Here is a 17062-nt window from a genome sequence, read left to right as displayed (position 1 = left end):
GGGATGGGCACCAAATCTCCCCAGCTTTGGGCCCTCGGCTGGTGACCAACTGCCTAAAAGGTTAGTCTGACCCTGGCCGCAAAATACATTTTGCATGGGGTTTGCTCTCTTTCCTATGCGGTGCTGGCACCCTAAATAAAAAGACCTTGCTGTATGATAACATAGGCAATAAGGCATCATTTCTGGTAAACACAACACAACTTTTGTACCATTTTTTACCACAAATTTAAGGAACAAAAATAAATATTATAAATATGATATATGATAATGACCCAAATGTATTATATTAAGAATTAACTGGTTTCCTGGGAGTATTGTGTTTCACTCAGATCACCAGTTTTGGAAGATGCACAAAAACAACCAGATCTTGTGACTACTGAAAAATCAAGAACAATGTCCTAATGATGCTTAAATGATGGTAGAAGTTTGAAGAAAAGGTCCAGATAAAAAAAGTGCAGAGCTAATCTCACACTGTCTTGTTCAGAGGTGTTGACAGAATAAATTGGGGCACTTCTCTGAGGTTGTGGTCGGGTCTCATGCAAATAGAAGAGGTGACAAAGTGCTAGTGAGATCGCCTATAGCTCTCTACAGTAGGTCTCCTAGTAGACCTAGAGGTTGAGGTCAGGTCTGCAATGGGAGGGGCATGCCCAGTGTGCCACAGGCAGTGCAGGGCATAGAAAATACAGGCTTCTCTTTACAAGCAACTTCTCAGTGGGGCTCCATTCTAGCTCTTCCAGTAATGACGTTTAATGCTAAACACATATTTTATTAAATTTGTGTGCTGTCCAATGGGTTTCTTAAGTAGAGCCAATCAGAGGCTACTTTAGGATTTTATAGGCTCACCAGATGTTCTCAGATAGGTCCCAGTTGTGCATTGCTGGGACTTTAACTATTTGTTTAACCCTTTGTATAGGTTAAATGCATAGTTATATAAGCAAAAGAGCAATAATTAAATGCTTTAACATTTAACAGGGTGCACTGGATGTCGTTAAGTGGTTAAATCTACACAAGAAAAATTTATTTAACGATAGTAAGCTATAGGTTTAAATAGATGCAAAGCAACAGCACACATAGAAAGTGCTGATAACTCACATGCTCAATAGGAGCTGCTGACAAAAAAAAGTGTAAATATAAAAAGACTGTGCACATTTTGTTAATGGATGTAAATTGGAATTTTATTTTAAAATTGCCTGCTCTATCTGAATAATGAAAGTTTAATTTGACTTGAGTATCACTTTAAAGCCTTAGGGGCCAATTTATCATGGGCCGAATGGGACCAAATACATATGTTTCCGCGCAACCCTTTGGGCTCGCCGGAAACAGGAGTTAAGAAGCAGCGGTCTTAAATAAATCCACCCGATCGCATACGATTGGGTTGATTGACACCCCCTGCTAGCGGCCAAATCTGCAGGGGTGGCATTGCACAGGCAGTCCACCAGAACTGCTTGTGCAATGAGAAATGCCGACAGCGTATGCTATCTGCATTTATCGATGTCTGTTGGACATGATCGCTACAGCGGGTCATGTCCGCCAGACACATGATAAATCAGCCCCCAAGTCTCGAAGAGGAGCTTATCAGAAGTTTCATGGTTCAGGAGGGTTATGGCTATAAAAATGATGTTAGTCCCTAAGCTCAGTCACCTATCTCTTTAACTGCCTTTATAAACATGAAAAATCTGTTGTTTCTCCTATATGTATCAAAACGATAATTTACAATACATTTTGAAGCAGTGTACAGTACCTGGAAAGAGTTGAAGAGCATTTCATAGTGCATTTGAATCTGCCAAAGAATCCCTGACACTTCAGTATACGGCAGTGCTATGAACACTATATAGTGAACTCCGAAGAGCGGCATCAGCACAAGAGTTGATTTAAGCAGCTTCCTGCGGGTAAACACAGACATTGAGCAAGGTATGAAATGCGCTGTGATTGACAGAAAAAAAAAAAAAACCATCATGGCATAGATCCTAACATCATAATGCCCCAGTATCTGTAAATATGAATTCCACGTATGGAAAACATCATTTTCACAGAGAGGCTTTTTTTTCTTCTTATTTTGAATTTGTAAATGTTGTATCAGCAAAGGTAAACCAGAGATCTGTACAGAGACATTTTATAACCCACATAAACTCATTGCTGTCAAGCGCAGCTCTGCCATGTAAATGATTTGTATCTCATTAGGGGAATATGATTCTGCAATGGTTTCTTTGTTCACTAACTGTTAGTGTCCTGGCTGAGACACACGTTGCCTTCACAGGAATGAACAAGCTGCCTTTAGCTATGTTTTCATATCCTACTGTTCTGTCTATTGGCTAATATTGATTGTGTAATGTGCTGTGTTGTTTCACCAGCTTAGAATTTTAAAACTGTATGAATTGAAAAATAAGATCACAGCACAGAACAGAGGATATTTCCGATAGACTTCAAATTGAGAGTGGTCCATTATTACTATAAATATGTTAATATTTAGTTTTGTGTCGTTTATATAGTTTACAATACAGAAGCTCACAGATTAATTTACTATTTTTTTTTTAATTTCAGATTAATGCAGTGATTTAAAGAAACATTGTACTCAAACAGGTTCAAGCAGCAAATGGCTGATCCGGTGCTAGACTCAAGATAATCGAATGTTCCCTATCGTATTATGGGGACATAACTGGACATAAAAGAAAATGCTGTAATGTGTTGTTGCACAGTGATTGCATAAATCTATGGAGATGTCTGTGGATAAATCATAAGATTGTGATCTACCTCTTTGTGTTTAATCCCTGCAACGGAGTTAAGCACATAGTTAAAGTCATCTACAGAACAGCAAAGTACTACTAAGATCTAGCTGAGCACACCGGATGAGCTAAAGACTATAGGCATATGTGTGTAGCCACAAATCAGTACATTCTGATCTTGAACATATATAAATATACTTTTTAACAACGGAAACAAAAATAATGAAGTAGATTTGATATAGAAATAAATGACATTGACTTTAATGTCCCTTACAGAGAACAAATCAGACAAACTGAGGGTCAGTGGTTTGAACTCAGCTATGGCCTTAGGTCACCTTTTTATGGAGTACTTCTTTACAGAAAGGGTAATTGATTAATAGGACAAGCATAAGTTTTTCCTACTAATTACTCATCTTGTTGGGTCCATTGTTCTAAAGTGTCACCAAAATCCACCTTTCTATGCTTATGAAAGTGCAGGATTTATTTTTAAGACAACATATGATATGATATGATAGTTACAAATGCTTGTTGTATCTATCAACCAATCAGCATTAGGGGGCATAACCAAAGATGAAGAAGTGCACAATACATTTAAACAGATTTTAATTCACACTTTTTCAACTAAAATAAATTCAGAATTTTTAGATGCAGGTCCCTTTAGATCAATACACTTTTTGGCAAAAGTTAGTTTTCTGAGAAAAAACATTATTTATGCTTACCTGATAAATTTATTTCTCTTGTAGTGTATCCAGTCCACGGATCATCCATTACTTATGGGATATATTCTCCTTCCCAACAGGAAGCTGCAAGAGTCCACCCACAGCAAAGCTGCTATATAGCTCCTCCCCTAACTGCCATTACCAGTCATTCGACCGAAAACATGCAGAGAAAGGAAAACCATAGGGTGCAGTGGTGACTGTAGTTTAATGGAAAAATTACCTGCCTTAAAGTGACAGGGCGGGCCGTGGACTGGATACACTACAAGAGAAATAAATTTATCAGGTAAGCATAAATTATGTTTTCTCTTGTTAAGTGTATCCAGTCCACGGATCATCCATTACTTATGGGATACCAATACCAAAGCTAAAGTACACGGATGATGGGAGGGACAAGGCAGGTACTTAAACGGAAGTTACCACTGCCTGTAAAAAACCCTTTCTCCCAAAAATAGCCTCCGAAGAAGCAAGGTATCAAATTTGTTAAATTTGAAAAAGTATGAAACGCAGACCAATACTCCGTCTTGTAATCTGTTCAACAGAAGCCACATTTAAAAAAGGCCCAAGTGAAAACCACAGCTCTAGTAGAATGAGCTGTAATCCCTTCAGGAGGCTGCTGTCCAGCAGTCTCATAAGCTAAATGAATTATGCTTTTTAACCAAAAAGACAGAGAGGTTGCTGAAGTCCTTTGACCTCTCCTCTGTCCAGAATAGACAACAAACAAGGTGAATGTTTGATGAAAATCTGTAGTAGCTTGTAAGTAAAACTTTAAAACACGAACCACGTCCAAATTGTGTAATAGACGTTCCTTCTTTGAAGAAGGATTAGGATACAAGAATGGAACAACAATCTCTTGAGTGATATTCTTGTTAGATACCACCTTAGGTAAAAACCCAGGTTGGTACACAGGACTACCTTATCCGTACGGAGAACCAGATAAGGAGAATCACATTGCAACGCAGATAACTCGGAGACTCTATGAGCCAAGGAAATAGCTACCAAAAAGGAACTTTCCAAGATAGAAGTTTGATATCTATGGAATGAAAAGGTTCAAATGGAACTCCTTGAAGAACCTTAAGAACCAGCTTTAAGCTCCATGGCGGAGCAACATTTTTAACCACAGGCTTGGTTCTAACCAAAGCCTGACCAAATGCCTGAACGTCTAGAATACCTACCAGACGCTTGTGCAAAAGAATAGACAGAGTAGAAATCTGTCCTTTTAAAGAACTAGCTGACAACCCTTTTCTCAAAATCATCTTGGAGAAAAGATAATATCCTGGGAATCCAGACTTTACTCCATGAGTAACCCTTGGATTCATAACAATAAGATATTTACACCATATCTTATGTTAAATTTTCCTAGAGACAGGCTTTTATGCCTGTATTAAGGTATCAATTACTGACTCGGAGAAGCCATGCTTTGATAACATCAAGCGTTCTGTCTCCAGGCAGTCCATCTCAGATTAGTTATATTTAGATGGTTGAAAAGACCCTGAGGTAGAGGGTCCTGTCTCAGAAGCAGAGACCGTGGTGGAAAGGATGACATGTCCACCAGATCTGCATACCAGGTCCTGCGTGGCCACGCAGGCGCTGTCAAAAGCACCAAAGCACTCTCCTGCTTGATCTTGTGCAAACCCCTCCGGAGGGAATTCCCACTCCCCCGGATGAAAAGTCTGACGACTTAGAAAATCTGCCTCCCAGTTCTCAACACCTGGGATAGGGATAGCTTTTAGACAAGAGTGAGTCTCTGTCCAGTGAATTATTTTAAGACTTCTAACATTGCTAGGGAACTTCTGTTCCCCCTTGATGGTTGATGTAAGCCACAGTCGTGATATTGTCCGACTGAAATATGATGTACCTCAGAGTTGCTAACTGAGGCCAAGTCTGAAAAGCATGGAATATCGCTCCCAGTTCCAGAATATTCATTAGAAGGAGGGTCTCCTCCTGAGTCCACTATCCCTGAGCCTTCAGGGAGTTCCAGACTGTATCCCAACCTAAAAGGCTGGCATCTGTTGTAACAATTGTCCCATCTGACCTGCGGAAGGTCATACCCTTGGACAGATGGACCAGAGATAGTCACCAGAGAAGAGAATCTCTGGTTTCTTGGTCCGGATTTAACAGGAGAACAAATCTGTGTAATCCCCGTTCCTCTGGCTGAGCATGCATAGTTGCAGTGGTCTGAAATGTAGGCGTGCAAACGGTACTATGTCCCTTGCCGCTACCATTAAGCCGATTACATTCATGTACTGAGCCACCAAAGGGCGCGGATGGAATGAAGAACACGGCAGAAATTTAGAAACTTTGACAACCTGGACTCCGTCAGGTAAATTTTAATTTCTACAAAATCTATCAGAATCCCTAGGAGGGAAACCCTTGATATTGGGGATAGAGAACTCTTTCCTTGTTCACTTTCCACCCATGCGATCTCAGAAATGCCAGTACTACGTCCGTATGAGACTTGGCAACTTGGATGTTTGACGCCTGTATCAGGATGTCGTCTAAATAAGGGGCCACTTCTATGCCCCGAGGCCTAAGGACCGCCAAAGTGACCCCAGAACCTCCATAAAGATTCTAGGGGCTGTAGTTAACCCAAAGGAAAGAGCTACAAACTGGTAATGCCTGTCTAGAAAGGCAAACCTGAAAAACCGATGGTGATCTTTATGCATCGTAATGTGAGGATAAGCATCCTTCAAATCCATTGTAGTCCTCTATTGACTCTCCTGGATCATAGTTAAGATGGTACGAATAGTTTCCATCTTAAATGATAGAATTCTAAAGAATTTGTTTAAGATCTTTTAGATCCAAAATAGGTCTGAAGGTTTCCTTTCCTTGGGAACCACAAACCGATTTGAGGAAAACTGTGTCCCTGTTCCTCTATTGGAACTGAATGGGTCACGTACACAATGCAAGAATGTCTCTTTCTTTATCTGGTTTGCAGATAAATGTGAAAGGCAAAAACTCCCCTTTTTTGGGGGGGAAAGCTTTGAAATCCAGAAGATATCTCTGGGGTATAATTTCCAATGCCCAGGGATCCTGGGCATCTCTTGCCCACGCCTGGGCGAAGAATGAAGTCTGCCCCCTATAGGATCCGTTACCAGATAGGGGTCCGTTCCTCATGCTGTTTTAGAGGCAGCAGCAGGCTCCTTGACCTGCTTATCTTTGTTCCAGGTCCGGTTGTCTCCAGACCGCCTTGGACTGAGCAAAAGTTCCCTCTTATTTTGCCTTAGAGGAAGTTGATGCCACAACTGCCTTGAATTTTCGAAAGGCACGAAAATTAGGCCTTTTTTGTCCCTTGATTTGGACCTGTCCTGAGGAAGGGCATGATCTTTTCCTCCAGTGATATAAGTAATAATCTCCTTCAAACTAGGCCTGAATAGGGTCTGCCCCTTGAAGGGAAGTTAAGTAGCTTATTTATTAAAGTCACGACAGCTGACCATGATATAAGCCATAGCGCTCTGCGCGCCAGTATAGTAAAAAACAGAATTCTTAGCCGTTAGTCTAGTCAAAGGAACAAAGGCATCAGAAAACAAAGGAATTGGCTAGCTTAAGTGCTCTAAGCTTGTCAAATATATTCATCCAATAGATCCTGTAAAGCCTCATCAAGAGACTCAAACCAGAACGCCGCAGCAGCAGTGACAGGAGCAATGCGTGCAAGGGGCTGCAGGATAAAACCTTGTTGAATAAACATTTTTTATCCATTGGATCTAAAAAAGCACAACAGTCCTCGCCAGAGGTAGTGGTACGCTTAGCTAGAGTAGAAACTCTTCTCTCCACCTTAGGAACTGTCTGCCATAAGTCCCGTGTGGTGGCAACTATTAGAAAACATTCTTCTAAAAAATAGGAGGGGAAGAGAACGGCACACCTGGTCTATCCCATTCCTTATGAAAAATTTTAGTAAACCTCTTTAGGTATTGGAAAAACATAAGTACACACCGGCACTGCATATTATTTATCCAGTCTACACAATTTCTCTGGCACTGCGATTGTACACATTCATTCAGAGCAGCTAAAGCCTCCCTGAGCAACAAGTGGAGGTTCTCAAGCATAAATTTTAAATGTAGAAATATCAGAATCAGGTTAAATCATCTTCCCTGAGTCACAAATATCACCCACAGACTAAGCATATTGTGAGGTAGTATCAGACATGGTTCTTAAAGCGTCTGTATGCTCTGTATCTACCCCCAGAGCTGTTTTGCTTTCCTTTAATTTCAGGTAGTCTGACTAATACTGCTGCCAGTGTATTATACACAACCTTTGCCATGTCTTGTAAAATAAACGCTATGGGCGCCATTGATATACTTGGCGCCATTTGAGCGTGAGTCCCTGGAGCGGGAGTCAAAGGGTCTGACACGTGGGGAGAGTTAGTCGGCATAACTTCCCCCTCGACAGAATCCTCTGGTAAAATAAACGCTATGGGTGCCTTTGTTGTACTTGGCGCCATTTGAGCGTGAGTCCCTAAAGCGGGAGTCAAAGGGTCTGACACGTGGGGAGAGTTAGTCGGCATAACTTCCCCCTCGACAGAATCCTCTGGTGATAATGTTTTTAAATACAAAAAATGATCTTTATTGTTTAACATGAAATCAGTACATCTGGTACACATTCTAAAATGGGGTTCCACCATGGCTTTAAACATAATAAACACAGAGCCTCCTCTATGTTAGACATGTTAGAACTAATAAAGAGACTAGTAAGCTTGGAAAACACTTTAAATCAAGTTAACAAGCAAATATAACAAAAGTTACTGTGCCTTTAAGAGAAACAAATTTTGTCAAAATTTGAAAAACAGTGAAAAAAGGCAGTAAATCAAACGAAATTTTTACAGTACATGTAATAAGTTAACAGAGCATTGCACCCACTTGCAAATGGATGATTAACCCCTTAATGCAAAAAACAGATAATAAAAAAAAAAAAAAAAACGACATTTTTTTAAACAGACACAACAAAACTGCCACAGCTGAGCTGTGGATTACCTTCCCTATAACTGTTTCTATGCAAAATTTAAGCCAGCCATGTGGAAAAATTAGGCCCCAATAAGTTTTATCACCAAACATATGTTAAAAAACGATTAAACATGCCAGCAAACGTTTTAAAACACATTCTTATAAGAGTATGTATGTCTATTAATAAGCCTGATCCAGTCGCTATCACTGCATTTAAGGCTTTACTTACATTACTTCGGTATCAGCAGTATTTTCTTAGTCAATTCCATTCCTTAGAAAAATATATTACTGCACATACCTTAGCATATATCTCTATCAATCAGCCTGGTACCAGTCGCTTTCACTGCATTTAAAGGCTGTACTTACATTACTTCGGTATCAGCAGTATTTTCTTAGTCAATTCCATTCCTTAAAAAAATATTTTACTGCACATACCTTATTTGCAGGAAAACCTGCACGCCATTCCCCCTCTGAAGTACCTTACTCCTCAGAATGTGTGAGAACAGCAAATGGATCTTAGTTACGTCTGCTAAGATCATAGAAAAAACGCAGGCAGATTCTTCTTCCAAATACTGCCTGAGATAAACAGCACACTCCGGTGCCATTTAAAAATAACAAACTTTTGATTGAAGAAATAAACTAAGTATAAAAAACCACAGACTCTAACGACCTCCTATCTATGTTGAGACTTGCAAGAGAATGACTGGTAATGGCAGTTAGGGGAGGAGCTATATAGCAGCTTTGCTGTGGGTGGACTCTTGCAGCTTCCTGTTGGGAAGGAGAATATATCCCATAAGTAATGGATGATCCGTGGACTGGATACACTTAACAAGAGAAAAAAGGTGTTGTTACAAACAAGAATGAGATTTATATAGTATTGTCATAAGAAATATTTCTACTGAAAAGTTTAAAAGTATGTATACAACAATCTAAATTATAGACCGAATTGTCTGTATTACAATATTGCCTATGATTTCTTATTTTTGTTAAAGGAAAAGGGAAGGGTCAAAATACTATCATACTACATTGACCACTATCTCATGTGACCCCTGTTTAACATTTGACAGACACTTGTAGAACAAAATAGCAACCAATAAACTCACCTGTACTGTTGCCGGCTATCACACCTTCCTGCATTAGTCTCCCGTAGCTTGGTGGCTAGAACTCTAATAATATTCAGAAAAAGTATAAAATTTACCTGAAAAAGAGTAAATGTCAAGGGTGAAAATGGGATTAAAAACATTAGCAAACATTATACGCTATTTGTAATAAATGTTATTGACCTTCACAGGAACAAAAACGTTTAAAGAAATGTATAAAGGTACTTTTCTGGTTATCAAAAGTAACATTACACTATTAACATTCAAATGTTGCTTCTCATAGACTTCATTTAGAGCTAATTAAAATCAAAATTCAAATTTGATATTAGAACGTTATATACAAAATAATAAAATATTAACATTTGGAGATTTGCTCTGTAGAATTATTATGTTAAATGGACTACTAAAAAAATATTTATCAATGCAAATATTTCACATTAAAGGGGCACTTCATTTTTATTGTTTATTTTTCTGTGATCCATATGAAAAAGCAGCAATTAAACATGTAGACATGATTTTTACCTGAAATAGTAATAAAATAAAAAAGAGTTTAAATTTAAATTTGGACAAATATATAATTATGGAGCATCCTACTAAAGCTGATTGGGTACTTCCTGTTGCTCAGTACGAATAAGTAGGAAGTGCCTATTAGCAAATGAGAATTAACGGGAAGTAGGTAATAGCCAATGAGCTTTATTGGAAGTATACTATGGATACAGCTTGAGTTTAAAGGGATAAACAATAAAATGCTGGACACAACCTCAACAGAATGGTTACTACTCAACATGATATAGTTTTCCCTTCTTTGCCTGCAGTTCTATATAGATATGTTTTGTTATTTTAATAATTTCAATTGATAGTGACTATAAAAATGGTTTCTTATTAATGTGTTTCCAATTACTTGTAACACCAGCTGCAGAGTTTCAAATGTATGGGGAATATATTTTCATATATGAAATAGCTGTTTCTGCTATTTTGCTGGCTTTCTTGTCACCAGGGCCTTATAGAGAACACTGGAAAATTAACATTTTAGTACCTCTCTGTCACAGCCCACACTGGGAGCATTATTTTAAATATTAGTACACTGTCCCTTTAAAAGTATTGTCTATTGAAGTTCCACATTTGCCACAGAGGTGAAACATATTAATAATGCGGAAGGCTTTATCACCACTGGATCATGCTCTTCAGGTTGGCACAAACAATACAAAGCAGAAGGTTTACATTTTTGCAGTTTTTATAAGCAGTTTGAAAGCCAATAAAAAAGCTTCATAGATATTATGATTTATTTGTATAGCGCTGCAAACTTTCATAGCTCTGGGTACATAGATAGGGGTATACAATGAAAAAGATGTGTAATAAGATACAAATACATAACAGACTAAAAAAAAAAAAAAACGAATACAGACGGATGGAGTCCTGCTTCGAAGAGCTTACAGTCTACAGGTATAATATAGAGCAAACACTCTAATATAGAGCAAGAGCCACTATACAGATGTAAAGCTCCCACTTTGTATCATGTACACTAACCAAAATACATAGGAAAACTATCAAAATGCCAATAGGATTGGAACAGGCAATAGGATTGAGCTGGCATTCTATTGGCTGTTCCAATCAGCCAAAAGAATGTAAGCTCAATCCTATTGGCTGATTGGATCAGCCAATAGCATTGAAGTTCAATCCTATTGGCTGATTGCATCAGCCAATAGGATTTTTTCTACCTTAATTCCGATTGGCTGATAGAATTCTATCAGCCAATCGGAATCTAAGGGACGCCATCTTGGATGACGTCACTTAAAGTGATATTCATTATGAAGAAGCCGTCGTTCTGTTTTACCAGGTAATCCAGTGTTTGCTTTTCGGGAGAAAATGAGGGACCTTCTAGATGATGGGTTGGAACTGGGAGTTATTGACTCTGTCACTTGTGAGTATTTAATGGTGGAGGAACCGGTTACCCCGATCTTCCACCATTTGCCGAAAGTGCACAAGTCTATTGAGGATGTCAAGGGACGTCCGATAGTGTCCGGTATAGGCTCTTTGTTTGAAAATTTGTCAAACTGGGTCGAGACACTACTCCAGCCCATTGTCTGGAAGCTTCCCTCCTTCCTGCAGGACACTAAACACTTACTAAATCTAGTGGATGGACTAACCTGGAAGGAAAGCTTTGGATGGCTCACCGTGGATGTGGTGGGCCTGTATTCGGCTATACCTCACAGGGAAGGTCTGGAGGCAGTCAGATTTATGCTAGAAGAATTCAGCGACTATGACTCTAACCTTAAGGCTTACATATTGCAGGTTCTCCTCTTCTTACTGACACATAACTATTTTGAGTTCAATGGAGTATTCTATCTGCAGAGACGTGGGACAGCTATGGGGGAAAAATTTGCCCCAGCATTTGCCAACATTTACATGGGTTGGTGGGAGCTGTCCCACGTCTATGCAGATAACAATCCATATAGACGTTCAGTGGTAGCATATAAGCGCTACATCGATGACCTGTTGATGGTTTGGTCAGGCTCTGAGGAGGAGGGCCAGCAATTTGTTGAGTATCTAAACCATAATAGGGCAGGTCTGGAATTTACATATAATTTCAGCAAAAACAAAGTGCCCTATTTAGATGTTGAGCTAGAGGGAGATGGGGACCAACAATTGGTTAATTCAGCATTATATATTAAGCCAATCTCTGCAAACGCCTTGCTCCACGCCAAGAGCTGCCATCCACGCCATATGAATTATGGCGTGGCTAAAGGGCAGTTCATTAGGATTAAGCGTAATTGCTCCAGAGAAGAAGATTTCCGGGCAGAGAGTAGGGCTCTGTGGAAAAGGCTTAAGGCAAGGGGCTATCCTGAGGGACCCATAAGAAAAGCATTTTTAGAGGTTGAGAGTATTCCCAGAGCAAATTTACTTACAACTAAAACACATACCAAATCAAGAGGGAAAAGTGGAATAACTTTTGTTACCACTTATTCCAATCAGTACAGGGAAGTATGCGAGATCATTAGGAGGAACCTTCCAATCTTGAAGGCGGATAATGATCTCAAGGATGTTATTGATAAGGGTTGTCTATTTGTCTCTAAGAGGAATGTGACTATTGGAAATCTTGTCTCACCCAGTGCCCTTAGGAAGCCACCACGGCAGAATAGTTGGCTCAGCTGTAAAGGACACTATAAGTGTGGCCTGCACAGCTGTATTGCTTGTAGCTACACTACAAGTAGCAAAGTATTTCAGTCTAACTACACACAAAGAGTCTTTGATTGCAATTACTGTACAAATTGTCGATCAGAATTTGCAGTTTATGCCATAACTTGTACCTCCTGTGAAAAGCAATATGTAGGGTGTACCACACGTGAGACCAGAGAGCGTATACGTGAACACCTCAATGATATTGAGAGAGGGAGGACAGCGACAGGTGCTTCTAAGCATTTCATACATGAGCATGATAGAAGTGTCAAGACATTCACCTGGATGATAATAGATTTAATTAAGAATAAACCAAGGGGAGGAAGCAGGACTATGGAGTTATATAAAAAGGAAGCCTTTTGGATCTTTAAAATGTATACACGCAGTCCAAATGGCTTGAATATAGAAGGAGATCTGATTAACTTTTGGTACTAGATATCACCCCATATACTATTTTATAACTCCATATACTTAGATTGCCTTAACATCTAATTAATTAAGAAACTAAAAAAACTAAAAAACAAGAAACCTTAAAAGTATGGCCCACAATGTTGGTTTATTGAGAGATATTATTAAGCTTAGACTTAGTTGGGACAATAATTTTTGTACCACATTTATTTAGAGTACATAACTATCTATATATTTCTTTGTTCTTTTCTATTTACCCCAGCTTTTAGTGTATCAGTCAAATAAGTGGAGACTTAGCATTATCATGCTAGATGGCATGACTGGATGGTATATGTGTAAGTATACCATTCAAGTAATGCCCATAGAGATTTAGATAAGATATTGCATGTCTATAAAGATTACACATTTAGCATATAGGGGGTTACAAATAGTAAATGTATATACAAAGTTCAGATAGAGGTTCCTAACATTACTAACATACGATCTCACTAACCAAGCAAATAATTTACACAGATCCAATATACAAGATAGCAGGTGTAACAAATTTAACCCTTAGCACAGACAGCCAATGAAATTTCGGAATAGATCCTAGAAGGTGAGCCGCATTATTGCTCTATTACTGTTGAAGATGTTGTCGCTTGATGTGTGCCTTACTTAGTACTAGTCTGAAGAAGAGGATAGTACTGGATAGAGTTTTAAAGGGTGTCACCGATAGCGGTAAGAAAAATATTGTCGCATCTCAAGCATTGTTCATCTTTGGTTGTAATCAATTCTCTTGGTATGCTGATTGAGAACTGTTGACAAATTAACGGAGCGTGGTGCTGCTAAGCAATTAATATCTTTTGGATTATATTAGTGGGATTAATAGTAATGTATACTTGGCAACTTGAATAAAGCCAAGTTTAATTCTTCATATTCCTCTATTCAATTATTTGAAATATTGAGTATAAAGGACTTATATAGGCAACATGGCTAACAGTAATTTTTACTCTTTGTTACCTTTGGAGGATCTAGAGAAAAGTAGACCTACTCTTAAGGACATATTTAACCCTGATAATGAAATTAAAGACATTTCTGAAGTTTTTCTTTTGATGGAAAAAGCACTCATAAAGGAATATCAAATATGGTGGGACAAGAAGTCCCTTGAGAAATATATTGACCTTAACATTATACCACGGGGTCTTAGGCTTAAGAAAAGGCCAACATTCCTCACGATTGATGATGCTTTTCTAAGGGAATGGAATGATATCTTAACAGAATGCTCAATCAGATTAATGCACCTGATCATAAGACATAAGGAACAGAGGCTAATTGAGGCTAGACAACAAATACAGCATGTACAAAAAGATCTTAACCAGTTTGTGGATCATAGTCAATATGAAAAACTTGACAATTTGCTTAAACAGACTGTAGATAGTATGAAGAGGGACATTGACAAACTCAAGTTCCGCAAATACACTAGAGATTTAGAGGATTACACCTTTAATAGGGTTTATCCCAATAATTTACAATCAGGAAAAAGGAATAGACGACAACGGAAACATAAGAAAGGGGGCGATTTATTACCCAAGGACATTAAGAGTCAACAACCAACCACAAATAAAAAACAGGTGACTTTTTCTGACACAGACCCTGAGTCCAATGATGAGGTAGAGGTACAGGATTTTGTGGACTTCATGACCAGTGGACCCTCTTCTGATGAGGGGGAACTATATAATGACTCTGATGTAGGGGGATTGTCAGCCCCAAACCTTGACATTGTGCCCCTTTCCCTGCCTGTTAAATCCAATGTGGGTATACTTAAACCTAAAAATAAAACAAATAGGAATAGATATGTGAGAGCAATAGAAGGTGAGAAACAATTAGAACAAAGTGGACCTGTAGACCAGCAGCAGGTTTTTCACGAGGTAGGAGCAGGACAGGGAGGGGGAGGAGGGGGGAGGGGAAGAGGTATGTTAACCAGAACACAAATAGCTCAAGGGGCACTACAGACCCTAGAACAGAGAGAAAGATATACTCCCAGGAGAGGCAAACAGAACAAATACAAAATCTAAAAATAATTAATTTGTCATCCACGGTACTGACCGAAAAAGAATTGGATGTTTTGAAACTTGGGTTAAACTTTGTTCCCTCAATTGATTTTGATGTTTTTGAAACATTACTTGATGTTAATAAACTTATCCGTAACCTGACACTTAAAAAGTTTTATGCCATAGAGAACACTCAGCAAGATGATGACACACAAGCACATGATCTAGTGGAGAGAACAGTGACAAATGATTATTTTCAGGTTAATGATGCTGTTGACTTTCTATCACTATACCAACTAGAAAGAGATAGTAATCAACCTGTTAGTATTAAGAGCTCACACACTGGCTTTAGGCCAAAATCCATATTCTACCCCACACACAGTCGTGGTAAAATCCTTGAACAATTTCATAGAAGGGTAGAGGAGGACTTGGTAAGGCTAAAAGAAAAGAGTAGGAACTCTAGGGACAATCTTACAGTTAAACAAAAAGAAGGTCTCAGACAGTTGAAAGCAAGAGATAACATAGTGATTAAAAACTCGGACAAAGGTGGATCAATAGTAGTAATGGACAGATCAGCCTACATAAAAGAGGCATTGAGACAGTTGGAGGATCAGGAAGTCTATTCTGTTTTACCAGGTAATCCAGTGTTTGCTTTTCGGGAGAAAATGAGGGACCTTCTAGATGATGGGTTGGAACTGGGAGTTATTGACTCTGTCACTTGTGAGTATTTAATGGTGGAGGAACCGGTTACCCCGATCTTCCACCATTTGCCGAAAGTGCACAAGTCTATTGAGGATGTCAAGGGACGTCCGATAGTGTCCGGTATAGGCTCTTTGTTTGAAAATTTGTCAAACTGGGTCGAGACACTACTCCAGCCCATTGTCTGGAAGCTTCCCTCCTTCCTGCAGGACACTAAACACTTACTAAATCTAGTGGATGGACTAACCTGGAAGGAAAGCTTTGGATGGCTCACCGTGGATGTGGTGGGCCTGTATTCGGCTATACCTCACAGGGAAGGTCTGGAGGCAGTCAGATTTATGCTAGAAGAATTCAGCGACTATGACTCTAACCTTAAGGCTTACATATTGCAGGTTCTCCTCTTCTTACTGACACATAACTATTTTGAGTTCAATGGAGTATTCTATCTGCAGAGACGTGGGACAGCTATGGGGGCAAAATTTGCCCCAGCATTTGCCAACATTTACATGGGTTGGTGGGAGCTGTCCCACGTCTATGCAGATACCAATCCATATAGACGTTCAGTGGTAGCATATAAGCGCTACATCGATGACCTGTTGATGGTTTGGTCAGGCTCTGAGGAGGAGGGCCAGCAATTTGTTGAGTATCTAAACCATAATAGGGCAGGTCTGGAATTTACATATAATTTCAGCAAAAACAAAGTGCCCTATTTAGATGTTGAGCTAGAGGGAGATGGGGACCAACAATTGGTTAATTCAGCATTATATATTAAGCCAATCTCTGCAAACGCCTTGCTCCACGCCAAGAGCTGCCATCCACGCCATATGAATTATGGCGTGGCTAAAGGGCAGTTCATTAGGATTAAGCGTAATTGCTCCAGAGAAGAAGATTTCCGGGCAGAGAGTAGGGCTCTGTGGAAAAGGCTTAAGGCAAGGGGCTATCCTGAGGGACCCATAAGAAAAGCATTTTTAGAGGTTGAGAGTATTCCCAGAGCAAATTTACTTACAACTAAAACACATACCAAATCAAGAGGGAAAAGTGGAATAACTTTTGTTACCACTTATTCCAATCAGTACAGGGAAGTATGCGAGATCATTAGGAGGAACCTTCCAATCTTGAAGGCGGATAATGATCTCAAGGATGTTATTGATAAGGGTTGTCTATTTGTCTCTAAGAGGAATGTGACTATTGGAAATCTTGTCTCACCCAGTGCCCTTAGGAAGCCACCACGGCAGAATAGTTGGCTCAGCTGTAAAGGACACTATAAGT

General features: G+C 39.3%; 1 protein-coding gene across 1 annotated transcript in view; it reads right to left on the bottom strand.

Annotated features, from left to right (window-relative positions):
* PTH1R (parathyroid hormone 1 receptor) overlaps positions 1 to 17062 on the bottom strand; it is a 760867-nt gene that overhangs the window by 8562 nt on the left and 735243 nt on the right. Inside the window, exons 10-11 of the mRNA XM_053713727.1 lie at positions 9483 to 9577; positions 1742 to 1883 (exon numbers count right to left, since the gene is read on the bottom strand). Coding sequence (XP_053569702.1) covers positions 1742 to 1883; positions 9483 to 9577 — 237 coding nt within the window. The remainder of the gene's footprint in view (positions 1 to 1741; positions 1884 to 9482; positions 9578 to 17062) is intronic.

Source organism: Bombina bombina, chromosome 5 (genome assembly GCF_027579735.1).
Source record: "Bombina bombina isolate aBomBom1 chromosome 5, aBomBom1.pri, whole genome shotgun sequence".
Classification (NCBI taxonomy): Eukaryota; Metazoa; Chordata; class Amphibia; order Anura; family Bombinatoridae; genus Bombina; species Bombina bombina.
Note: the sequence above shows the minus strand (reverse complement) of the source record. Positions and strands in the feature narration are given on the sequence as shown.